General features: G+C 44.0%; 1 protein-coding gene across 1 annotated transcript in view; it reads left to right on the top strand.

The window, feature by feature from the left end:
• The first annotated feature begins 15,636 nt into the window (after window positions 1-15,636).
• The window catches only part of LOC119432861 (nuclear pore membrane glycoprotein 210-like), a 238,239-nt gene continuing 226,377 nt past the window's right edge, over window positions 15,637-27,498 (top strand). The window contains exons 1-4 of the mRNA XM_049658424.1: window positions 15,637-16,082; window positions 21,171-21,295; window positions 26,740-26,868; window positions 26,921-26,990. Of these exons, the coding sequence (XP_049514381.1) occupies window positions 15,637-16,082; window positions 21,171-21,295; window positions 26,740-26,868; window positions 26,921-26,990 (770 nt within the window). The remainder of the gene's footprint in view (window positions 16,083-21,170; window positions 21,296-26,739; window positions 26,869-26,920; window positions 26,991-27,498) is intronic.

Genomic DNA, 27,498 nt, shown 5'->3' on the forward strand with positions numbered 1-27,498 from the left:
AGTCAGTTTGGCGAGCCGGTGGTCGTCTCCCAGGCTCCCGCTGCCACGATGGAGTGGTAACAGGTCGCGGATGGAACGGCGTGGTCGGTGGAGGAGGGGGGACGACGATGAACGGCATCGGCATAGCTCAACAGGCGTGATTCGGGCCACGGCGCGGGCGATGAAAAGGCTTGCCGCAGCTCCTGGCGGACGACTTCAGCAACAGAAGCAACTGCTGGCTCGGTAGAAGGAGCAACCAGGGTTTGTAGTTCCTCATGCAGTATTCTGCGAATCAGCTCTCGCAGAGAGCTTTCGCTAGTGGTGGCATTCTGAGTGGCGGCGCTCATCAGTGTGGTATTGGACAGGCGGTCAATGTGGCGGCATCGTTGCTGAAGTGCTCGCTCGATTATTGTGGCCTCCTTGATGAATTCGTCTACCGTGGTTGGTGGGTTTCGTATCAGGCCTGCAAACAACTGTTCCTTAATTCCGCGCATGAGATGGCGCACTTTCTTAGTCTCGGGCATATCGGGGTCAGCTCGGCGAAATAGACTGGTCATATCCTCAGCATACATAGCGACGCTTTCGTTGGATTTCTGGAAGCGCGCTTCGATTAGCTGTTGCGCGTAATCCCACAGGTCGGAACAGGAGAATGTATCCAGGAGTTGGCGTCGAAAGTCGTTCCATGTTTGGAAGCACACTTCCCGGTTCTGGAACCACGTGCGCGCACTGTCTTTTAGTGCGAAATAGGCGCGCCTAAGTTTTTGTTCTGCGCTCCATTCGTTGACTTTGGCAACTCTCTCATACTGATCAAGCCAGTCCTCAACGTCTTCAAACGCATCGCCTTGAAAGATATCCGCAACGAGAGGATGCTGAAGAGTCACCTGGGAAGGGTTTGTTGTCATCTGTGAAGGAGGAAGATTCGCCGATGTAGGAGTGTCCATGCTGGTCGGAGCTGGAACGCTGGTGAATTCGGGGCTCAGGCCTAACAGGCGGCGGCTGAATCGGTGCACTGGAGTTATGTCGAGATGCTGATTCTCGGGACTGCGTGTACGGGTCCGAGCAGGCGTCCTGAGCATCAGGTACCCAGCAACTCCACCAGTGTCACGACGTCGAAAGCTCGAGGGACAAACGAAACGCACTTGTCGGCAGAAGCAGTAACAAGAACGGACGGTTTTTAAAATACCGCGCGCTAGTCACTGCTTCTTCTTCTTGCTATGTTTTTCATAAGTGCCGATGTGTCTTATGTCGTCGTCATCGCCGCGCTAGACACGTGGCAATATATATATACCTGTACAATTGACTCAGTGTTACCTTGAAAAATTCTCTGTGGCGGGCCATTTAGATTTTGCATGTGCATAGACTAGTCTATTCAGTACTAATTTAATCTGTTTATTTTAATAAAATTTTTGCTGTGAAGCACATTATTTCCATAACCTGCTCAGAAGTGTTTAAAAATTCCCTCACCACACTGTCTGAACATCTGTTTGTTTTTTTGGTGCACTTGTGCTATGATGAAGTGTACTGGTAAGGGAAGAAGACTAACGAGAACCATTAACACGTCAGAAATGCATTCATTAAGTTTTCATAGTCCATACAAGGAGTTTACCACATACACACCTCTTGTGACAACCATTCATGTTCAGTGTTTAAATTTGAGCACAGCAGTAAACCTATGAATGAATTTCAGTGACACTCTAAACCCGAACCTTCACATTGAATACATGGTGAAGTGCCTTCAAATGGTTTCTAGTTATTTGCATACCTTGTGCTCCATTTAAGAGGGAAAATAAAATTAATTTACAGAAGTCTTGGAGTATCTATTTATAAAATAGAGTATCACAATTTACTGTTTGGCCTCTCCCTCCAAGCTGAACATTTAAACAGTACTCTAAATAACATGGTGTGCTGTGTGACGTACGAAAATAAGCTACGCAGTAAATATTCAGATGTTAAAACCGTGAGTATTTTTGACATGCTGTACATTCAAAAACAATACGTGTTTGATGCCCTGAGTAAGCACTTTAACTCTTTTTAAGCTTGATAACATAATGTTTAAACTTGATAACATAAAAGTTAGGGGTGGGTGAATATTTGGAGTTTCGATTACGAATTGAATACTATTAACTATTCGTATTTTTTTTTTTTGAAAATGAACTGTTTTATACTTTTGATATTGAGACCAACTATTTTGCAATAACTGACTGTGAAACTATTGTTACTGCTAAACAAAGCATTGCAAATAATCAGAAGTAAAATTATAAGAAATGTTTTTTAAGCAATGCAGAAACAAATGAATACTACAACTTTTGTTTTTGGCATTGCGCAGGAAGCCCACCTGACAGCCTGTGAGATTTGCTAGTATTTCATCATTTAGTGTTTTTCAGTCTACTCATGTAAGATTTCTATCTTTTAAAAGGGCCCTGAACCACTTTTTATCGAAGTGGAGAAATACATTTGTAGTGAAAATAGGCTATATCAGAGTAACTTTGCCGCAAAAAGTACTTCAATGCGTTCAGCAGAAGCGGAGTTATTGGCAATCAAACACGGCAGCTGCTGTGCTTCCCTTCCTCCTTCAATGCCTTCCACTGCGAAGGCTACGGCGGAGTGGGGCGCGGGGCCACAACGCTCTGCCTCGGAAACGTCACCGGGGCACGCAGTTCAAATTTCATTTTGCACTTCCGATTTTGGTGCCTACGAAGCGCTAAACGTAAGCCAAACGCGGTTGTCTTCAGCCGTGTGCTTAGCCACTGGACTACTGTGGTGTAGCTGACCGCAGCCACCAATAGTAGCCGCGTATTGGAGTGTGCTTTATTACAAAATGAAGAACATAGAAAAGACCGAGGATCGTGGGGTCTTTTGAAACGAGAGCGTTTGAGAGAAAGGCAACTTCGCGTTCCGCTTGCGAGCTCCACGGACCGCATTCGACAGCAGAACTTGGCTGAGATATTCGCAACATCATATGCTACCCGTGGACAATGTTATTTCACCAAGCTTGAGGTGGTTCAGGGCCCCAACCAAAGTTGTTTTTCTTGCAGCAGGCCCTTTTACTTTCTTTTATGGCAATTTAGTCCACCCAGCAGCATTTTCTTTCTTTTTCCACAATGCCCTACCTTTTTTTGGCCACCATTTATTTAGCGTTTTTGGAAAGCTCCATTCCATACAGCAGCCATGCATTCTTGGAAAGCTTCTTTGCAACCAGGCTTTAAAAATGTTGAGAGGCTACTTGTGCAAGTTTTTAATGACCATAAGTGATGTGTTTAAAACTAATCCTCTGTCCCACCTATTTAGCTCTCATTTTTTCGCACTAGTCAGCACTGGCATGGTACCTAATTTTACCGAAATAAATATTCCTTCTGTAAATATACACGTCTCCATTTGAATATTTGATATTCAATTCGATATTTGATACTTACTATTTGTCTTCAATTCGTATTTGAAAAAGTTGATATTCGCCCACCTTTAACTTGTGTGGCCTCTATGTAAAAGTGAAAAATGAGTTGTTCCTCATGTTTACTCTTTCTTGGCAGAAGAATGTGCAGTTACTATGTTCTGGACTACGGCAAAATTGACATTAATTTGAACGGCGAAGGCATGAAAGAGATGCTGAGGTCACGGGTTTCTGACTTGGCATGATATTTTACATTATGTTTTGTTTCACATATTGTTTATTGTACCTTTGCACAATTATAGTTGTGCCTTTTTTTTTTGTATAGGGGCCTTTCACATGTGTTCATTTTCATTGCCAACTACAGAGCAAAAGAAATTTCTAATGATTCATTGTATCTTTCAAAATATTTTATTACAGGATACATTCTAATTGTTTATTGACTGCTTGTACTGTAATTATTATTTCTTTTTGCGAGGAAGTTTTCCCTTCTACCAACTGGTTCGCTTTGTTACGTAGCCTACAAATGTGAACCACACTGTGGCTGCCCAGCCCCCACACACAAGCCACAATGGTTATGCAGGCTTGATTTTTATGCCGCCCCATGAATAAACATACATTTACATTTATTTTCATGGTCAGGCATGATGGAAAGTGTCCAGAGTGAAATTAGCAGTAAGTACGTGTAAGAATAGGTGACACCAACATATATCAGTACATGATCCCCTCAGTAATTTTTATTTGGAATTGCATGTTCCATTTATTTTATACATAAGGGCTTGAAGTCATTACGTAAAGTGTGGGCAAACACCACTCCAGGCAATACATGTAGGGTGCTACAAAAGCTGCAGCAGAACAACTTGGGATATTGTTGTTACCTAATTTGCTATGAACTTACAGCATACGAGCAAATGTTTGATCGCTGCAGTATACCCAGAAATTTACTCGTGAAATGTGTAATTTGATACATTCAACAAAAGCTGTCTTTAGTGAGACTTAGTGTATCTAAACAGGTTATGCGAAACTGCATTTAAAGCACTGCCCATAGCTCGCATGTTGTCTGCTGCGCTGCATGCAAGTGGGAGGCGTGATGCGGGTGTAAACCTTGGTCTTTGCAGAAAGCTTTTGGTCTTTTCTTTGAACTGTATTTTCTTACCTTTTCAACTTGCTTTTGGTGACTTGAAAGATTGCCATCTTCTAAGTCATTGGTGCATTATCCACTTGTGCATCCTGGTGCAAGACGGGAAGGCAGATTTCACGCACCATGGAAGTTTGTGTAAGGGAAGCATTGTCTTGACCCGCACTTGCGCTAAACTTGTCAATGTTTATAGCGCAAATGAGAATTTCTCTCGGAGCGCTGGCTGCCATGTAGCAGTGGTGAGGATTAACCATGACTTGCTCTTACATGCAAGTCATATTTTTTTTGTGTGTAGCTGTAGTATCACACTGATCCCCTTAACAAACACAGCATGTGCACCTGGTGACTTACTGCTCCCTTTTTTTTATTACTGCCATTGACGCAGTGCACCAGGTAACTGATTAATGGGCTTCTCAGTTTATTGGATCAGGAACTGCATTACACGCACAGATCAACAGTGATCTGCACACGAACATTCTATTCCATTTTGCTTAAAAATGAGAAAGCATTCCTTATTTGATTCAATATTTGAGGGTGATCTTTATTCATATTTGGAGTTGGCAACTGATGTCAAAGATGGATGAGCCAGAAGAAAATCGAAGCTCAAGTTACATCAATCCTGATAAGCGAATGTGTCAAAGAAAATTAGTTGTCACGAGCACGCAGAGCTGCAGACAATAGTGAAAGTGAAAGTCTTTATTTTTTTTTTTTCTGTAGCTTTACAGAAACAGTGACAGGAGCAAAAGGCATCGAGGCCTGACGGAGGCTCCTGCTCCGTTGAAAGTGTTTGACCATAGTGAAAGCTTTCATGCAGCACAAAAGTAAATACAACAACGTCGTTTTAAGATATTGTAACAAAAAAGACAGCATTGTCAACTAACAGATTATGTGATAAATAAACACTAGAATTAAAATTAATCGCTACTTCGTGACATGTGAGACATTGGTACTATGTAACATACACTCAATATAAACATATAGATACATCACAAATTGTCAACATGATAACTAGGGTGGAATCAATACTAAGTAAGATTGTACGGTGTTAGATCTTTAAACAGCATGAAGAACATATATAAAATATCACAGGTAGCAAGCAACAAAAATTAACAATGTAGTATATTACAGCATGCATTAGATATATAATAGGAAGTGAAAATAATCAGTTATATTCGATTTCATTTTCAATTAACAAGACCTTGAAAGATTTCTTAGTAAGCATATTGTACTCCGTAGATCCCAGACAATTCAACAAGGCCGAGATTTGATAAGTTGCATGTTGCCTGCCATAATTGGTTCTCGTCCGCATAACTCGAAAAGCTTTCCTACGTAGTGGATACTGATTTTGCGATTGTGACCTGTGAACATCAGAAAGTTTATTATCTTTTATATATTGTAATAACTTATAATAGTAAATTTGGGAGGCCTTTAGTAGGTCATGTTTTATAAACAAAGGCTCTGTTCTCAAGTGTTGTGGCCTTCCGTGATAATTTTAGAAAAATCTCAGCACTCTCTTTTGTAATATATAAGTTTATTGTAATTCTGCGTATATGTAGTGCTCCATACTAATATACAATACTAAAGCCTAGAATAAAATAATGAATAATATAGCACTCTCTTTAACCAAACAGGTATAATGTCACTTATTTTAAAGAAAGAACCTGTAATTTTGCTAATGGGTATTCCAGGATAGGTCCTCTCTAAACCACACCCCAAGAAACTTGTGAGCTTGTACCTGTTCCAGTTTAGCCCCGCAGAACATAACTGTAATTTTATATTGTCGCGGTTTGTTAATTGGGGCAAATAATATGTACTTAGTTTTGTTGACATTTAACTGTAGCTTATTGATGTGTAACCAATTTGATAGCCGATCTAAATACGTATTAACTGAACTTTGCAATTCTGCCATCGATCTGTCTGCAAAAAACACATTACTATCATCGGCGTACATTATTAATTTTTGGGTAAATGGTATTAGACTAAGATCATTAATATATAGGTTAAACAGTAGTGGACCTAATATGGACCCCTGGGGGACACCATTTTCAATTTCTAGTTTCGGTGACATTACTTTATTGACTGAAACATATTGGTATCTATTTGTAAGGTAGCTTTGTAATAATTTTAATGCAATACCGTGTATTCCATAATCATGTAGCTTATCTAAAAGCACGTTATGGTTCACCGAGTCAAACGCTTTCCTTAAATCTATGAATAGCCCGATAGTGTATAGCTTCTGTTCAAAGTTTTCTATGATTTGATGTTTAGCATTCAGTAGTGCCTGCTCTCAAGATCTTCCTTTGCGAAAGCCGTACTGCGCGTCACACATAATATTGTATTTTTTCATGAAACCGTCAATGCGGATATTTAGGACTGTTTCAAAAACCTTCGATAATACAGGAAGTACTGAGATAGGTCGATAATTATTGGCACTGTGATCTGTACCTCCTTTATGTATTAGGCATACTCTAGCTACTTTAAGTGCATCAGGAAATATACCGGATTCAAACATTGAGTTAGCAATGTAAGCTATGGGGATAGAAATTATGTCTGCTACATGTTTAACCGGAACTGAAAGGATATTATCAATACCAGAAGTGGTATCATTTTTTAGATTTCCGATTATGTTGACAACTTCATGCATTGTAGGCGAGAAAACAAGTGAATTCAGAAGTCCCTTTCTTTCCGTGTTCGCAGTGTTTGATAGCTTAGTAGGTAGTATATATTCTCCACTACGTATAAATTGAGCATTTAGGGCTGTAGCAGCTTCTTCATCACTTAGAGTACCCTGAACTGTCGTTACATTTATGGTGTTGCTAGTCTTTTTCCTATTGGTTATATCATTAACAGCCTGCCAGACCTTCCTTGAATTATCCGAAATCCGAGTAAATAAATTTTCATAATACTGTAGTTTTGCATGTTTTAAATCAGTATTTAGCTTATTTCAATAGTCTTTAAACTGGGCAAGTTTAGTCAGATCTCTACTTATAACGAAGGTGTGGTATAATTTGTTTTTCGTCTTGATTCTGCTCAAAAGCAAACCAGTAACCCATGGTTTTCTATTCTTGTTTTTACTATTCCTACTGCATTTAAGAGGAAAAGCCATGCTCTGCTACAACCTACAGAGCATGTGCCTGGGCGCGCACCTGTTACCGGGCAGTAGACGTCGACTGCTCGCTTTGTGAGATAGGAAGGGTCAGAGCAAACGCAACCCATCGTTTCTTTTTACAAACATCTACAAAGGCGTTGCAGTGGAATCGGCCATTGCGGACCTGATATTATCGCATTAACCGAAACAGGGCTTCATGCACCAATCGGAGACCATGAATTATTCATGAACTCGTGCCATTTTTCTCTTTACCGCTGTGACCATGATACACGATGAGGTGGCGATGTACTGCTGGGGATAAATAAAAGGCTGCCTTCAGATTGCATTGAAATTGCATCCAGTTTGGAGGTTGTACGGGCAGTCATAAAACTAGCTTATCAAAAAAAAAAAAAAAATTGGGTGTCGTTTATTGCCCCCCAAATTTCGCTGCAACATTTGTGAGCGATTTTCACAATGCAATTCATAGTGTTTGTTCTTGTCACATCACAGTGCCAATTTTCTTGCTTGGTGATTTTAATATGCCAAATATTAGGTGGAAAAATTATCCCCCCACAGTGTATCCTAACTCCTCTGTGGTGCAAAATTTTTTAGAACTGTGCACTATCTTTTCACTTACCTAAATCGTTAAGGAACTATATTTGACCTTGTTTTTACTACCCGACCCGATCTTATTTTCGAAATAACATGTTTGCCAAGTATCGGTGATTATTGCCGACTTTCATTTATAGTTAGCCTTGAGGGACCTAAACTGATTAAAAAGATCAAGATATTAAGAATTTATAACAAGGCTGACTTTCTTTCAATTGATAATTAACTAGCAGTGTTTCTCGATGAATACTTGCCTGAATTCGACTGCTGTAATGTTCAGTCAAACTAGTGTATCTGTTAATAAAGTTGCTGAATTAACATAAGCACATCCCTGTTAACACAATCACCACTAATCTAAAAATAATTGTCAGCCAAGATTCTTGTCTAATAAAAGAAAGTGGCTGTGCTAAACTAAGCCATAGCAATGCTCGTTGGTCAGCTCACAGATTGAGTGCTGATGAATACGTGCAGGCCCTAAAAGACACCAAAGATAACTTCCTAGGCAGCGCATTACCTTCCATGCTTAAAACTAAACCTAAACAGTTTTGGCGCGTGGTTAATTTTAAGGACGGTAGTATAGTAGCACTCAATGACCTTTGTGGTGACTCACAGCGGTAAACAGAAAAATGGCATGAGTTCATGAATAATTCATGGTCTCCGATTTGTGCATGAAGCCATGTTTCAGTTAACGCGATAATATCAGGTCCACATGTGTCAATGGCCAATTGGTGACTCTCTTCGTGGTGCCAACCAGTGTCCCGGAATACTAAATGAAGTTTTCACAAAACATTTTTCGTTGCCCAGCCATACCACTGCACCCCACCTACTACCATATGACCATGATGAAATGTTTCCTCTCATTATCAGTTATGACGGTGTCGTAAGCATTATTAGGTCACTAAAACCATCCTCTGCACCAGGTAATGATCAGATCAATGTGAAATTCCTTCAAAGCACAGTTTGCTACACGTCAATCACCTTAACTAAAATTTTTCATCAATCACTGAACCATGGTGTTTTTCTATCAGGGTGGAAAGTCGGGAAGGTGATTCCAATCCATAAATCAGGCATTAAGCATTCGCATCTAAATTTCACACCAATTTCGCTCACCAGTATACCTAGTAAGATACTAGAGCACATCTTGGCTTCTCACCTAGCTACGTTTTTGGAGTCACATTCATTTTTTGCACCATCGCAGCATGGATTTCTGAAATCATACTCCTGTGAAACTCAATTAACACTTTTTTTGCACAACTAAACACCATTCTTAAGAATAGGTCCTTGGCTGACTGCATTTTTCTTTACTTTTCTAAAGCCTTTGACAAAGTGTGTCACGAACTGCTCATTTTAACCCGGATTGAAAGTTTTCTTCCTAACCGCTCTCAGTTTGTTTTAGGTAATGGCACGAATTTAAAGAATGCACAGTCCATTCTGGTGTACCGCAGGGCTCAATCCTTAGTCCTCTTCTTTTCCTCAATTATAGTAACGATTTACCACCTTGCATTTCTTTATCCGTTCATTTGTTTCCCGATAATTGCGTAATTTTCTCAGAAATAAGAGGTCCAAACGCCGCCGCTCTTCAATCTAACATTGACGCCATCTTTGACTGGTGTAATACATGGCTTGTGGAACTAAACATTCAAAAATCCAAATTCATGCAAGGGTCTAGAAAGATTACTATTTTGCCCATTCATCACTTAAATAACACAAATTGACAGCGTATCTTTATATACAGTAAAAGCTCGATGATACGAATCTCACGGGGTCACGAAAAATATTCGTATTAGCCGAAATTCGTATCATCGAAACACAATTAAAACTACTGTCGAATCTCGATAATTCGAACTCGAAGGGGCCCGAAAATTTGTTCGAATTAAAAGGACGTATTTTTGAAGTATTCGTGCACCATAGCACGATGCACGAACGGTGCGAGTCGTGAAATATCGCGGCGCGCAAGCGCATAGCAAGCGCGGGCCACGAAACTGCCCACGCCGGCTAACGGTCGCTTCCCGATAACGACAGAAAACGAAGCTTCAGGGAGCGAGCGGGCGGCTCCGGCACACGGGTGCGCGCGGAGACCGTCGAAGGTGAGGGAGGAGGGCGCGCCAGGGAAGCGGATTTGGCCGCGTCAACTCCGCCGCTTCTGTGGGTCCCCTCGCCCTCCCTCCCTCACAACTCCCTCGTAGCTCTCTCACCTTCGACTCCGTGCGCACATCTCCGTGCGCGCCCGCCGGCGTGCTGGCGCCGGCTTATTTCAGCCACCCCCTGAAGTTTCGTTTTCTGCCGTTATCGGGAAGCGAGCGTTTGCGGGCGTGGCAGTTTCGTTGGCCCGACTGTGCCTCCGCCGCTGCTTCCCTCTGCGCTGCTGCCGCAGCGTGCAAGGTCAACATGTGACTAGAAAATAGAGGAGAAGGGTTCACTGCCATTTTATCCGCGTGGCTGATACGTCGGCACTAGTGTGTGCTCGAATACGGTTGTCTAGAACACTCTAGTCGGCACGTACACGCTTGTTCCTGCGCGATGCAGAAACGGCGACCTTGCAATTTGAGAGAGGGGGAAATTTCCGCCGCGGTTTCTTTTTTTTTTCCCGTTCCTTCGCGCGCGGCATTGAGGGGTCTTTCCTGAGCTTTTGCTCTATGGCGGTGTCGGAGCAATGCGGGTCGGAGGCGCCGCCGCGTTATTTGGCGCACTGCTAAGAGCATTGTCGGTGCGCGGTATGTTCGAAATAAGCGTGTTCGAATTAACGAGATTCGACTGTAGCTAAATTAAAGAGTCAGAGGTGAACTCACTCAGGCACGTGTACGTAAAAAGTATTTATTTCTTGAAGCGCCACCGCTTCAAACTCTTCGCGCCCAGTCGCGGAGTTCGCGCTGTTCGGCGCCGCGTCTCCGCACCAAAAGAGAAGAGAAAGCGCGTGACTGCTCGCTGTTCTCTTTCGCGGCCGTCGGTGGGGCGGCGTTTATTCGTATCAACCGACGCAGGCTGAAAATCGATTCGTAACAACCGTTCTCTAGCACGTTGCAAAGTAATGGGGCTCGGCCGGGACCACAGAAAAATTCGTATCATCCGGAAATTCGTATTAGCCGTGATTGTATCATCGAGCTTTTACTGTAAGTACCTCGGAGTTCACATTAGTAGCAATCCAACATGGGATACTCGTACTTCTCATGTTGTTTGCAACGCTAATCGTATACTCGGACCTTTGTCTCTCAAACTAATGCTATTTAAAACACTCATTTGCCCTAAGTTGGAATATGCCATGTCGGTTCCATTAATTCATTAATTCATTCTTTATTTACAACATACTTTACAAAATGCAAAAGCATTACTGGACCCATAGCCATTGGCTTGTCCCGGGTCCACAGACAACTTAGGGTATAAAACGCAGCACGCGAGCAAACATAGACAGAAGACATAATACATAATAGTAATATTAACATACATAACTCATACACTAATGCAAATATAACCTCAGTGTTCTATTATCCTTCATGCACGCGAGCGAACAAAACAAATACAGTATAGACCACTTATAGCGTAACTGCTTATAGTGCAGGACCGGATCTAGTGCGGTCTTTTCAGACTCCCGTTAATTTTCACATAGCACTCCATGTATACACGTATCGCTTATAGTGCAGTTGCGGGAAACGAAATACCGGTTACAGTGCGGCTGCCTGGGAGTACGGAAGTCAGTGGAGACTGTGAACGCTCCCCTCAAACGGGCGCCCCAAGGAGTGCTCGAGGAAGAAAGAGAGACGAAGTGGAGGAGTAGGGCACGTGGTGCGAACGAATAGCCAGTGAGGCTGAAGCCGGAATCTTGAGCGCGAGTCGTGAAATATCACGGCACGCATAGCCAACGCTCGCTTCACGATAACGGCAGTAAACAAAACTTCAGGGAGCGGGCGGCGCCGACACAGCACGGCGAAGGGCGCGCGCAGAGACCGTGGAATGTGAGAGAGGAGGGCGGCAGGGAAGCGGATTTCGCCTCGGCAACTCCGCCGCTTCGGTGGCTCCCCTCGCCCTCCCTCGTAGCTCCCTCACTTTCGACTGTCACCGTGCGCGCCCGCCGCCGTGCAGGCGCCGCCGCTCCAGCCGGCCCGGCGCCAGCTCCCCGAAATTTCGTTTTCTGCCGTTATCGGGAAGCGGGCATTTGCCGGCGTGGAGGGGCAGTTTCGTTGGCCGGCCTGGGACAGCGCCGCTGCTTCCCTCTGCGCCGTAGCCGCAGCGTGCAAGGTCAACACTTGACTAGAAAGTTGGAAGAAAAAAGGAAAAAGAAGGGTTCACTGCCATTTTCTACGCGTGGCTACGGTAGCGTGGCTGAGACGTCGGCACGTACACGCATGTTCCGGCACTACGCAACCTTGCCATTTGAGAGAGGGTGAAATTTCCGCCGCATTTTTTTTGTTTTTGTTTTTGTTTTGTTTGCGTGCGACATTGAGGGGTCTCTCCTAAGCTTTTACTCTATGGCGGTGCCGGAGCAATGCCGGTCGGAGGCGCCGCCGCGCGATTTCGTTCGAATTAACGAGATTCGACTGTAAATTGAATGCAAACGTCTAGCCGCATTCCTCGACTGTCGCATACGCGTGGCGGCTCGGTGCACATGTTTTGCATATGTGCGGGCCTTGAAAATTGTTGCTTTGGTTATAGTGCAGTACCGCTTATAGTGCGGAAATTCGCGACTCCGGCGGCTTAAGCGGTCTACACTGTACATAACAATGAAATTGACATGCACTACTTAAGCAATTGACATGCACAACTTATGCAAGAATGTAAATATAAGGAAGCATACTTTCATCGACATTATTTTTCAAAAAAGTATTTTTCAAAAAAGTATTTTCTCACAGCGGACCTGAAGTTACGGGCTTCTTTTATATGTATTGGCAGAGAATTCCAAATAGTGCGCCGTTAAATTCCACGAGCCTTTTCCCGTACAAATTATGGCATGGAGGCAGATTAAAACACTTGATTAGTTGCAGCTCTTGTATTTTGTAGCGGGATTTTAAACAATGTAATTGGAAGTGGATCATTGGTTTCGATAATACTATGAATGACCTCAGCAATGTTCAATTCGTGTAACGCATGCACTGGCAACACATGCAGTGAGCTGTACAAGTACGTACTGGATTGTGTACACCTAGAAGAAGTGATAATTCCTAATGTGCGTTTTTGCAGATGGAATACAGGATCAAGGTAAGTTGTAAAAGTGTTTCCCCATGAATCAATACAATAAGATATATGTGACTCTGGATGAAGATAAAGTACAGAATGCGTAGGACAGGATATTCGAAACATTCACGAGCCTTAAGAAGAATATAACATCCGTAAGCATGCTTGGAACAAAGGTGTTTAATGTGACTTTTCCAGTGCATTTCAGAGTCTCAGAAAATGCCTAAATATTTGTAGGCGAAAACTTGTTGTAGTTTTATACCTCATAATGATATATCCAGTATTTCAGTATTGAGTTTTTTCTTCCTGGAATGAAAAACTGTATACTTAATCTTACTAAGATTAAGTGTCAGCTCATTGGACGTGAACCACTTAAACACATTATCCAACTCAGCATTTATTTTATCCTGTATATCAAGCAGACTGTCTCCAGAAAATAGAAGAGTGGTGTCGTCAGCAACGTCAAAGCCTGTGAATGCCTAAGCGTTGCAGGGAAATCATTTATGTAGAGTGAGAAAAGCATGGGTCCAAGAACGGAACCCTGTGGCAGACCAGTTAGTACGGTTTGTGAAGTAGACGTATAATTTTTAAGTATAACTTGCTGCTTGCGGTTACTGAGGTAGCTTCGAAGCAAGTTCAGGATTTTGCCCCTCAACCCTAGAATGTTAGTCTTGCTCAGTAATATATGATGGTCAACTGTATCGAAGACCTTTTTAATGTCGAGATAGACAACGACCGCAATTTTATTCTGCTGGAGAGCTATATTCAGTTGGTGTGTAAGGGTGAAAACAGCGGAAGAAGTAGATTTCTGTGGTCTGAAACCGTGTTGGTGGGGGCTCAGTATATTGTATTTGGATATGAATTTGTTTATGTGCACCGATAGTATCTTTTCAAAAACTGTGTTGATAGCGCTAGTAATTTAAATCGGCCGATAACTTGATGGATTAGAACGATCTCCGTCCTTATAAATCGGAATTACTTTTGCTATTTTAAATTCTGAAGGATATATTTCGGAATCAAGGGAGTGATTAAATAGGTGAAGGAGGGGACCCGCTAATATGTCAGTGTTGTCCTTAATTAGCTTAACAAGTATTTGGTCAAGCCCAGCTGCCTTAGGTCTTAGCCCATTAACAACTGCTATTATTTCATGATATCTTCAATTACCATAGTATTCACCACAGATTAGATAGACTGCGTACATTCGGTGACTTAAGGAAGTTGGCTTGCTAGTTGCGGTCCAGTATTTACAGAATACTCGTTAAATTATTCAGCTGTATCTTGGTTAAGTACATCAGACAATATACGCTGCTTTGAACGAAGCCCTACTGCACCTGTTACAATATTCCAAATTTTACCAGTGTTGCCCTGAGCATTAATGATTAGAGAGGAGTAGTATTCTTGCTTTCTTTTACGCAGTAGAGATACTGACAGGTTCCTGAAACGCTTAAACTGGGTTAGATAATAATTATTGGTTTTAGCACGTTTCCACTTCTCATGCCATTTTTCTTTCTCCTCCAGTATGCGTAGGATGTCATGAGTCATCCATGGGCATATAGGCGCAACATATCGACCCGAGGACTTGTGTGGGGTGTGTTAAAACGCCTGTTTCAAGTATAGTGGTAGCGTCGTCTGCTACACTGTGCGGCGCATAGAAGCCGACGAGAACGAGGTTTGGAGGAGTGCACGTGGCATGCGGAATTGGGTGCGTGGACAGAAAAAAGGAAAAGAAGAAATGGGGGGGGGGGGGGGGGGAAACCCTGAAGACGAGCTGACGTATTGTCTCTTTGTATCAAGGCTTGTCCGTCCCCGACGACGAAGCCTGCTCTTTCCTTCGAAAAGGCTTTCGCCTTTACATTTGGTGCCGAAACCCGGGAATTAGTTCGCTAATCGGGGCAGATCAGATTTGGAAAATATTAAGAGATGAAGTGGACATGGGATGAGTCCCACAAAGAACTGGTTGCTAGAAGCTCGGCACTCGGATGGGTATTGCAAGGCCCAATTACCAACGACAGATGTCTCAATCGACGGACGCAGACGAATGTGTGTGTGCTTCGTACTTCGTGTTGCATGTTTGACGATCTGTCAACATCACTGCAGAAATTCTGGCAGCTTGAGAGTTTGGTTATAACTGATCAACCAGATTCGTTTGAACATGATAATACTGTTTGGAAAGAATTTAACAACAATGTTAAGCTGTGCGACCATCGCTACGAAGTAAGCCTCCCTTGGAAGGCGCTTGATGCCGAACTTAAAGACAACCGGATGGTAGCGATGAAAAGGTTACAGTGCCTCCTTCACCGACTGTCCAAGAGTGAAGACCTTCTACTCCAGTACAATGCTGCGGTCACGCAGTATCTCAAGGATGGTCACGCAGAACCCGTGCCTTCGCACGACACAGTCCAGAACAAGACGTATTACATGCCGCATCACGAAGTCATCAAGGAGTCTTCCACGACGACTAAGCTACAGGTTGTTTTTGATGCGTCATCGCGCGCGGCCGGAGCGACATCCTTGAATGATCATCCAGAGAAAGGCCCTAACGTCAAGAAAGACCTGTTGAAGATGTTATCACTTCGCATACATAAGATTGGATCTTTCACGACGTGGAAGCCATTCATCCGTAATCGAGCCTCTGAAATGCAAGACCTAACAGTTCCTTCACTATGGAACCACTGCGCTGGAAGGGTCAACCTTGCAGACTTGATTTCCAGGGGAAAGTCAGCGCGTTGACTCTGTACCAACGACCTCTAGTGGAGAGGGCCAACTTGGCTAGCGACGTGGACCGCATTTCATCCGACAACAACTGTAGAGACCTGCGCACAACTTGTGATAGAAGAATGTGCGCCCGATACAGTCGTGCTACATTCATCAACAGAGCCCCCACCCTGCACACTCGCCTCCTTAGAGTGACCGCCTGGATCCTAAGGTTTGCCGATGGTTCCAGACGGCTAAGACATCAGAAGGAAAATGCGCTACTGACTGAAGAAATTGCCAGAGCGGAAGTTTACTGGTATTCCTTTACCCAAACCCAAGCTTTCTCAACGGAAATAGCATCCCTGAAAGTTGGGCGCGTCATCGAAACATATCGTGGATAAAAGATCTCCACTCATTTCTTCGGGAGGATGACGGACTTCTACGCATAAGAACACGACTACAGAACGCAGTTACTCAGCCTAGCGTCAAGAACCCTATACTGCTTCCTGGCGATCACCGAGTGACGCAGCTGATCGCCCGCAGTGCCCACAAGCGTCTCTTCCACGCTGGAATTGCAGTTGCAGTGGCAGAGCTACGAGAGAGATTCTGGATTGTGGCCATGAGGCAGTGCGTGAAGAAAGTGATCGTTAAGTGCTCATGGTGTGCTTGCTTGCGCGCGAAACCTGCCTGTGTCCCAATGGCACCACTGCCTGTAGAGCGCGTGCAAATGGCTCAGCCTTTTGACACAGTAGGAGTGGATTTTGCTGGGCCGATATATGTGACAGGTGAACCTGTTGTGAAAGCCAATGTTGTCATCTTTCCGTGTGCCGTTGTACGAGCCATTCATCTAGAGATTGTAACACTTGCTAACACTGAATGCTTTCTAGAAGCTTTTTGCCGATTCACCTCTCGCCGCGGCTACCCCCGTGTTGTTTATTCTGACAATGCGTTATGCCTTAAGCGTGCTTCGCGAGAGCCTTCGTGCATTATATGAACTCTTACGAGGCAGTCCAGTTGGAGGCTATTTTTGTTTACATGGCATGTCATGGAAGTTTTCGCCAGAACGCGCTCTGATGGGATGGTTCGTGCCTGTCATTTGAAATTGTCGAACGGCCAGGTAGTCTCGCGACCAGTGCAGCGTTTGTACCCTTTAGAAATGCGCCCCTAGCACATCTTGCGCTAGGAGTATTGAAACGCCTGTTTCAAGTATAGTGGTAGTGTCGTCTGCTAGACTGTGAGGCGCATCGAAGCCGACGAGAACGAGGTTTGGAGGAGTGCGCGTGGCACGCGGTATTGGGTGCATGGACAGAAAAAAAGGAAAAGAAGAAATGAAACCCTGAAGACGAGCTGCCGTATTGTCTCTTTGTATCAAGGCTTGTCCGTCCCCGACGACGAAGCCTGCTCTTTCCTTCGAAAGGGCTTTCACCTTTACAGGGTGCTCTGCAATATGGCACTCTGGACAACTGTAAAGAAGTTTGTATGTTCTTTGTTGGTGTCAGTATCATAGGTATCAAAGAAGTTTAGTTGCTGCAAGTTCTCACGAACTAATCGATAGTCAATCTTTTTCCTGCGGTTCATGACCAGATATGTTCGCGGTTATCTTTCCTAGGATTTTAACCGCAACAAATATGGGTCCATTCTACACTCTCTAATTACAATCGAATCGCGAGCACCACGTTAATGAAGGCTAACCTTACTACCTACGCTTGCTTCTCGATGTGCGACGCTCCGCTTAAGCCTTTTTCACAAACTGTATCATGATCCCTGCCTGTGAGATTTACTAATACTTCCTCCCCATTATGTTTCGCGCCGTCTGGATCATGCTCATAAAGTTGGCATTCCGTTGTGTAAAGCCGAATCAGTCCTACAGTCCTACATACCACACACATCAAACGATTGGAATTGCCTTCCCAAATCGGTAGTAACAATTTCAGATCATGAAAAATTTGTGGCTTTGTCAACCAATGCTTTGTAACATCTTGTTGTATTCTGCCTCTTTATTGCTATTATTGTATACTTAGAAGCATTACACTGCTTCTTGTAAATAAAATTTTGTTAGCCTGCTTTTGATTTATGATTTTTGATTATTTTGATGTATGATACCCTGAGGGTATCATAAATAATTGAATGAATAAATAAATAAATAAATAAATAAATAAATAAATAAATAAATAAATAAATAAATAAATAAATAAACAAACAAACAATGATTCAATCAGTCAGGAATTGCACTATTCACCAGGTACTGCCACACACAAATGTCGCCTTGTGAGTCTTCAGTGCATGTTCACTAGTCAAGATGACTTAAAGAAGTGCTTTTAGATGCATTCATGCATATCTAAGCCTCAGCACATTTCTAAGCATCAAACACTTGCTGTAGCGAGTGAAGAGTGGTAAAGCTGGAGACGAAGTGCATTAGAAGCCTGCACCCGTGGCCTAATGGTTTGAGCATGTCGTGTGACATCTTGTTGCGAAAGCATCAAATGGCTCATTGAGCAAAAAAGCTGACATTCTGCGTCTGTAGCAGCGAAACGGCACTGAAATTCCCACTGGCTGAGATGTCATGGCACGAGTGCACTTCGACAGAGCAGAGTTGGCGAAAGAGAGCACCTGCTGCTGCAGTAGCATGCCAGGTGTTACGTGAGGGAAGAGGGCACTGACCCTCACTTTCGCTCTTGGAAGCCTGTGTTATCTGTGTTCCTCGTTAGTGCAAATTATGGGGTTTTACGTGCCAAAACCACAATCTGATTATGAGGCACGCTGTAGTGGGGGACTCCAGAAATTTGGACCACCTTGGGTTCTTTAACGTGCACCTAAATCTAAGTACACGGGTGTTTTTGCATTTTGTCCCTATCGAAATGCGGCCGCCTTGGCCGGGATTTGATCCCGCGATCTCGTGCTCAGCAACCCAACACCATAGCCACTGAGCAACCACAGCCCTCGTCGAGCAACTGCGTTTTAACTCTGCCTTGGTAAGGTGAAATCAAAACATGCCCAAGCGTCTCTTGCCCGCGAGGAGTTCATAACTCGAAGGACCACTCAGCTCATTAATGCTTTCGCATTCATAACTCGTAAGAAGTGCTTAGGTGTCCTCGAATTTTTCTGTATCTCTATTGCACCTGTAGTGTCTGTTACATTTATAATGTCATTTTATCATGCACTTTCCTCTCTTTTAACAGGTTTTGTATCCGTACTGTACCTGTAGCATTTGTGACATTTATTATGTGTTATTTATAATGCTTTCTTTTTTAACTTTGTGATACTGTGCGAAACATTTCTATGTTACATGTCTAAAGAAGTAGCTGGCACCATCTGTTTGTGCCAGCATCATATTTATTCGTGTCAATAAAGAAAGGGTTATTGTACTTGGGAACCGTGGTTCAACTTCCATAATTGAACATATGTTTTTCTTTTATTGAGCGTGTGAGAACACTTGGCTCTCGCATCACCTGATGTGTTCCTCGCATGGCTCTCATCCCTCCTGGCATTTGGCTTCCTTGCATAGCACATATTTGGAGGAGGGAGTCGGTGCAGTAGCTACATAGTACGACGAGAGATGCTAATGGCTTGCTTTCTCCTCTTGGGGGTTGGGAAGGCATCGTGTGGACTGACCATGGGCTCATTGGTGCACTTTGCAAGACTGCTCTGCGAAAGGCTTTGAAATGCGGCACCGGCATGGCTGAACATGATCGTTTGGCACATGCTTCTGTTCAAGGGACCGCACCCGTGAATGACTTGGGCATTTGTGTTGGATATGGGTGAACGTTGCTCGCGTGCCGAGTCGAACTTTATCGATTTGTTGACATTTTCCATCAAGGAACTTGTATTCCTTGTACTTTGGCGAGCTGCTATTCTTTGTATAAAATGAGCAATATATGCTATTTTTGTATGCTTGCACTACTGTGGGATCTAAAGTGCTCTTGGTAACACAACCAAAAGCACTTTAGATCTCACATTTGACAGCTTGGCCAGTATTTTGTAGCGATGCCTTTCCGGTAATAATGCCTTTGCGCGCTTATCGCACTTTGTCAGTGGTCAGAGTGACGGTCCGCTCTCGTTATCAACGGGATCAGCCGGCCGTGAGCGGTGGATGATAAGACTAGTATATAGAACAAGTCATAAGGCATCGCTGCAAAATCGTGGCCCTTGTGTTAAACCCGAACTGATTCTTGGCGAGAACCCAACCCGTGGCTGACTGACCGACCCAAGCCAAATGCCAGGGAGGTAGGCCTGAAAAAAGTAGGTGATGCAAAGTACGGTTCTGGAAATGCGGTTCCGAATGAACTGTGACGGTTCTGGAAATGCACTGTAGTTTCTTGGAGTGGGGTGATAAAGATGCTCAGCTAAAATAGTCTTTTAACTCAGCGCAACTGTTTTGAATTTGCTCCAATTTTTTTGCTCAAATCAGTGCCTCCCCTAAAAGATGCCTGCTGCTTGAGCCAGGAAGCTGGTTCTGGCCCCTCTTCTGTTTCCTCCTCTCTACCAGTGTCGGAGTTGAATGCTGGTCGTGGCGGCCGCTCCAAACTTGAATCACGTGCCCCTGCCTCTGTGATCATAATGGTGTCTATTGTGATCCCGGTGACAGGACCTGCGGGCTCTTGCCGAGCCATTGGACGAACACATGCCAGCCTTGTAGTCATCACTTCTGCCGCAGCAGGAAGTACTGTCGGCCGCGAGTGCCATCTTTCTGCGACTGTCCTGAACCACAGGACCCTGCGCTTCAATGGGAAAACGAGTGACACGGCAGGCATCTAGTAAAGGAGGTATTGCTTGAATGCACCCAGTTGCATACCTGCGTCCTCACTCATGCAAGGCTGCTGCCAGGCCCTTCTAAACAGGCTACTTTCTCTGTGTATTGCATGTTCACACGCGTCAATGTTCACTGGATCAATGGGTCACTCCGGTCAAATTCAGTCTCCAATGGCAGTCTGTCCATTTGTGGACAATGCAGTGCAACTTGTGTTTCTTGGGCTCATTTTGCTTTCCACCTGCACACAGGTGGTGTGCACACACTGATAGCCACAGCTGTGTTGTCACTATGGCGTTTCTTTGAGAAAGTGGTGAGGAGACAATTGTATTTTTCAGCAGCAACCCCCTTTATCCCTGTGCAGGGAGTCGAGTCGGCCTGATGTGGCTGAAGTGTCAACTGGAGGTCCCTGCTCCCAGCAGGCCAGGGTGTCTGCCGTGTGGAGTCAGGCCAGCCGCCAGGAAGCCACTGTGGTGGCACATGAGCTGCGTGGGTGCCTCTTTCGATGTCTGCATGAGAGGCGGCTGTTGTGTGTATTTAGCTTGTTGGGTCACCCTTTTGGAAAGTGTGTTATATAAAAAGTATATACGAAACTTGGGTGCAATCACCTGCAACACATGGGGACACTGATAGTATTCTTGTGCTGGCAATATCAGAGGCCTGGCACTTTGAGTCAGAGGGCACCACACACTCTCACAGATAGCACTGACAAGGTCGTGTCGTAAAATCCAATAACATTGGCCAAACTGCATTTTCTTTTACATTGATATGTAACATAATGAAAAGAAAATTGTCATTCACTGGACTGTAGCATGAAGTACTTAGTTATTAAATAATTAACTTTGTTATTAGTGGTTGATACTATAATTTGAAAATTACTAACAGGTCATTATGCATGATGTGAGCTTGTGCATTATTTTCACAGTGGCAATGCCAATGCTGTCTTGTGGTTGCACCTCTACCCACTTGTGAAAGCTTTTTTCTTGTTAGAAGTTGAAGACCAAGAAGCGATGCGGTGTCTGTCACTGTGTTCCGTGTTTGCAGTTCTTGCGCGTGCACGAACACAATAATTTGGTAGGGGAAGTCCTTGGGAACATTAATGTCTAACTTTAAGTTCCCTGCACAAGCCTTATCATAAGAAGCCAACAAACATTGACTCCAAGGACAACATAGGGGAAATCACTTGTACTTACTAATTCAATAAAAGAAAATGATAAATTAACAGAAATTAAAGTGGATGAAAAAACAACTGTCCGCAGGTGGGGAACGAACCCACGTCTTCGCATTACGCGTCCGATGCTCTCACCAATGAGCTACCGCGGAGCCATTTTCCCATCCACTTTCTGGGGTATTTATGTTTTACAACGAGAACTCACCCTGGGAGTGTCAGACAGCGCCACCACTCACAAACCTTGGGGCAGATGCATAGGCGTATCTACCGGGGGGGGGGCAGAGGGGGCACTTGCCCCCCCCCCCCCACTGTCAAAAGTGGGGGGGCAAAGCATGCCATTTGCTCCCCCACTTTCGAAAGCGGGCACTTTCGGCTACACACTGGAAAGTTCAACAAAACTACAGCTGAAGCTATATTTTATTTCTTAAGAGTCACCACGTTAATAATGCTTTTCTTTATTACTGATCCCCGGTTTGGGCAGCGAGTATTGTGCCTCCTCATGACGCGCTGTAGCGGGCGACGTGCGAGATTCGCCATATACGCTTGCGTTGCGCATAAGTCCTGGTGCTGTACAGTTCCCGCAGTTACATATTACCGCCTAAGCATACCTGAAAAAAAACAAAAAAACAATCGGCTTGATATATTGTACCTTCGGGCGAGGGGAGAGGTCCGGATAAAGTATTTTAATCAGCCACGCCAAACGATGGGTGTGCCTTACTGCATGAACTGGTTGGATTATCAAATGCTGGAACTATTGAATCTCCGTCCAGAGATAGTCTACGTAGCGTTGCAGTATAAATATATATCTTATCACCATCAAAAATCTAATCAAACCACTTACAGGTGTAATTACCGAATTTATTTGTGTAATCACGACTTATCGTATATTTATTTATTTATTTATTTATTTATTTATTTATTTATTCATGATACCTCAAAGGTCCCAGAACGGGACATTACATGAGGGGTGGGCACGTAGAAAAATGGCGGGACAGGTTAGGTGGCGTGACTTGAAGGATGGTTTTCAATATCAGTTTTGAAACGGGAAATGTCGGGAATGAGGGCGATGTCAGAAGGAAGGGTGTTCCATTCTCGGGCTGTGTGCAGAAAAAAAGAACGCTGATACGTGGTGGAATGGGCGCGTGGTGGATACACAGCATTGGGATGCGTATCGCGGGAGAAACTGATGCGCTGAAGAACCTAAATAATTAAAAAAGACGAGCACTTTTGCGGCGGGAGGTGAACGAGCGAAGACGCAACCGGGATTTTAAGGCTGAGACACTTGTATTATAGGAGTAGTCAGAGAGAATGAACCTGGCAGCACGGTTCTGAACCGATTCAAGGGAATGAATTGTATTAACCGGGTGGTTATCATAGCACTGGCATATTCTAGTTTAGAACGGATTAGGGTTTTATATGCAAGTTCATTTATTCATGATACCTCAATGGTCCCAGAACGGGACATTACATGAGGGTCTGCGAGGTGGTATGTTCGTGAAAGCGACCTTGGTCGAACGTGCAGAGCCATTTCAATGCCAATAGAACACTTAACTGAATTTTTTCTAAAGGCCTTTGTCACTACTGCTTTTATCGATTTAGTTTTCAGGCCGTTTCTGAATAAGAGCTACCCTACTACTTGTTTCCCGGCAGGAGCAAGAATAGCAGATATTTTGTTTTGAAGAAATGAAGACCACTTTATTGTGACGTGTTCCGGAAATTTGAACCGCGGTGGTTGCTTACGTACTCGAAAAACTGCTACTGAATACTCGCTTTCCCCCAGTTTTTATGCTTTATACACGGCATTTAGTTGTTGATCCCGGTGTCCTCAGTAAAATATGCGGGACAGGGTGTTAATATTTATTCGAAGTACGAAACAATATCCTGAGTGACGAGCGATAAATGTTTTTTCTGTGTAGGATTCATTGCAAGCCTTTGTAGAAAGTTACATATTGACGTGTTCTAGGGTGCCATAACGCCGCTTTCCCCGACTCCTAAAACAATTGCATGAGATATGGACTTTAAATTTCATGACAATAGGGGTAATTTTAAGCGCAGTGCGTTGCAAAAATCTCACTTTCCTGGTTTAAATGCAAATGTTGCAGATAATTACTAAACCCTTGTTTTCCCATTTGTTCCCGTGTATCATACGGGATGTGTATAGGTTGCTTCTTCGGTGTCCTCGGTGAGCTAAACAAGGCATCTTGTTTATATCTGGGGATAATGAAACTTTCTGACGAAGTAAGATGTGTATTGATGAATTACTGTCTTTTTTAAGTTTCCAGCAAGAATTGCTTCAAAGCATTACACGGGGACAAGGTTTAAAACGGAACACTAATATACGGGTAACTTTTCAAGGTATGTGATGTAATTACAGGAAGCTAAAACTTTTAGTGCAACTATTCGAGAAAAAAAAAAAAAACAAAAAAGAACAGCTTCACCTAAAATCGGGTTGTACTTAACCAAGTTCGGACACCTCTGCCGTCTTTCTTTCTTTTGATTATTGAGAGTAATTTATGTTGATTGTACTTCGTTCTGTATAACCTCGACAGTACTACTACCTTAACTAGCGATACATTTAATCTGTAGACTTAAACACCAAGTAAAATTCTTTAATTAGTAAAACTGACTCCAACAAATATGCATTTTTTTGTGAGCTGCACTGCTGCTACTGGGTTGGATCAGGGACCTCTGGGCACTCAATGCCATTTGTCCCTGCATTACATAGATTTTATAGCGACAAGAAATAAATGCAGATTCAAATAATTTTTCGGGCCTCGATGGTTCACCATGTACGTGTGATTGAGAAATAGGTCTATTGTCTGGTACCTGAGAGAAAAATACCTGACAGATGCATTTCCAGGCTTTTTCACTTATTATTATAATAGTAATGCTATATATATATATATATATATATATATATAAACCATCAGCCTATATTTTATGTCCACTGCAGGACGAAGGCCTCTCCCTGCGATCTCCAATTACCCCTGTCTTGCGCTAGCGTATTCCATATATATATTTATATGGAGAGAGAGAGTCAGATCTGCGGTTTGCCCCCCCCCCCCCCCCCCACTTGAGAAATAGTTGGTACGCCTCTGGGCAGATGTGGAACATCCTTTCTGCCGCAGGCGTCACGAGCGCATGATCTTTATGGGTGATGGCAACTGGTCAATAAACCCACATATGCTACCTACAGGCATCAATGTTGCCGGACTCGAGACCCTCGTTATGTATTGAACGCAAAGGAGGCGTGTCTCTTCCATCTTTCTGCGCACGTCTCTTCTTTCTTTCGCACTTCTTTCTGTGGCCATACCAGCTACGTGCGTGAAAAAAATTTAACCTCTGTGCTCATGAACTTTCCAGACGGTGTCGTTTACACGCATTTGCACTTTGGTATAGTTCAGGCGGAGTAGTCTGTAAGAGTCCACCTAGTGGACAGTCCATTTCAGCCGCTGCTGATTGGCTGCAGCTGCACGAGTGAGGAAGAGACAAGTGCCCCCAGCCAGTCTCCTCCTCGCTTGTACAGCTGCAGCCAATCAGCAACAGCCGAAATGAACAGTCCACTAAGTGGATTCTCACAAAAGACCCCCCCAGGTGTCTCCGCTTTGAGCGAGACAGTTCAATTCCGGAACGTTGGCACTTAAGAGGGAGTACCGCTCATTACAAAAGGAAGTCGCGCCACTTACTGGCATAGTAAGCTTCTCGCATGTTATCTACACACATCCATGACTACTCGCACGCAAACTTATGCCCACTCTATCGCCAACGTATCAATAATAAATGAATGGGCGCACACTTGAATCAATGTGCCGAAGCATGAGTGATGGCGACTACACCGACAAGGCACGAATGTTTGAAGCTGAGCGTTTCATGACGATCCACAGAGTAAGCGAGAGATAGCGATAATATGTCTTTGCTACAAGCTACTGCAAAGTACTGAACATTTACATTCCAAGCTTTATGCGCAGCAAGAACTAATTATCGCAGCAGAGCACACCTGCGAGCGATCAGGCTAAAAATAAACAATCAGATAGTGGCCACACCGTGGAACCGAGGAACATTACTGAGTCAGAAATATGACAAGCCGCTGCTTCAAAGTGTTTGCCAAATAATAAACGAAGAGCTCACTGATCCCGATTTAATTCATAAGCTAAAAGTTTGGACAGCTTGGAATACATTTCTAGTCCCGCTTTTAGTATAAGCGCCGTATACGCTGCTAGCGCTGTTTGGACAAGGCGTAATAAGATCTGAAAGCACTTACATGGCCTCTGAAGCTGTGGTCAAAGCTTTGTGTCGTGCACAAAGCCACTGTCTACTATATGCGTCAAAGTGGAGGATTGCTGCTTGCATTGTAAACGTGGAAGCAACGGAGGCAGCCGAGGCAAGTAATGGATGCATCACTACATGATCAAACGTGGCCGCATCCACGAGAGCGCCACAAAAAGGGTAAATAGCACCCAACTTCCAAGGGATGCGCTGTTTGTTTGGAAGTGCTATGAGTGGCAAATTCGTTGGCGGTTTCCATTGCAAATGGCGCAAGGATGCTTATAACATTTGAAATCACAAGAAAAGTGGTTTCAGAGTTATTTATAACCATGCACTAAATATATGGTGTGCCATATGGTATGTCAAGTATGCCATGTGTTTTTGGGTCACTCCACTGTTCAGCATGCTCATTGAAGTCGGTTACTCCTTATTATTTTGTTAATGAGTGTTCCATTGTGAGTCCAGGGGTGAAAAGTGGGCTGTATGCTGCATGCAGGCACCGGTGAGACGTTGCGCTGTACTGTGGTTGTTGACCAATTGGCTTCGCTCAAGCTGGTTGGTGCCACAGAGCTTCTGCTGGAGGACTCACCACAGCTGCTCCGGTTGACTGGACAGGACCAACAAGGTGCGTGCACTGTCAGTACACATGTGTGGAGCTGATGGTGTTCCATGCACAGGGGACACCTTCTCCTCCCTGGATGGCATCTCCTTTGACTGGAGCCTGCAGCAGCAGGAGCCTGTTCTCAGGTGGGTGGCACACAGGTGCTCTGTGATGTAATTTGCATAAACCCGTTGTGGTCATATAGGCGCTTTTTCTTGCCTTATTTGTCTGCTGCTCCTCTGTGCTGCTCAGTACCTTGGTGGTTCTTTATGTCAGCTTGTCTCCTTTGGTTACTTTGTCGGGAGTCCCTCAACACCATAGTTAAAGCAAGGTCAGCACAAATGTGTCTCCAAAATTGCAGAAAGTGCGCACTTCACAGTTCAGGTCCCTCGCATTTCAGGTACGGGTATGCTGATATAGTCATTCAAACTTGTCATGGGAGAGCAGAGCAAAGGAGCACCTGACAGCAGCCATGACTGTCCACTGTAGACACGTGCGTGCCTGAGCTGTAGTGTTCCTCCAGCCAAAAAAAATTGGCCGCCATACTGCCTTGCAAACGTGAATGCCCAGCGAAGCTATATATCAAACACCACACATGGTGGAGCATTGTATTCACGCACGCTGTTCTTCTGGTGTCTTTAATTTCCGTGGTCT

This window comes from Dermacentor silvarum, chromosome 11 (genome assembly GCF_013339745.2).
Source record: "Dermacentor silvarum isolate Dsil-2018 chromosome 11, BIME_Dsil_1.4, whole genome shotgun sequence".
Classification (NCBI taxonomy): Eukaryota; Metazoa; Arthropoda; class Arachnida; order Ixodida; family Ixodidae; genus Dermacentor; species Dermacentor silvarum.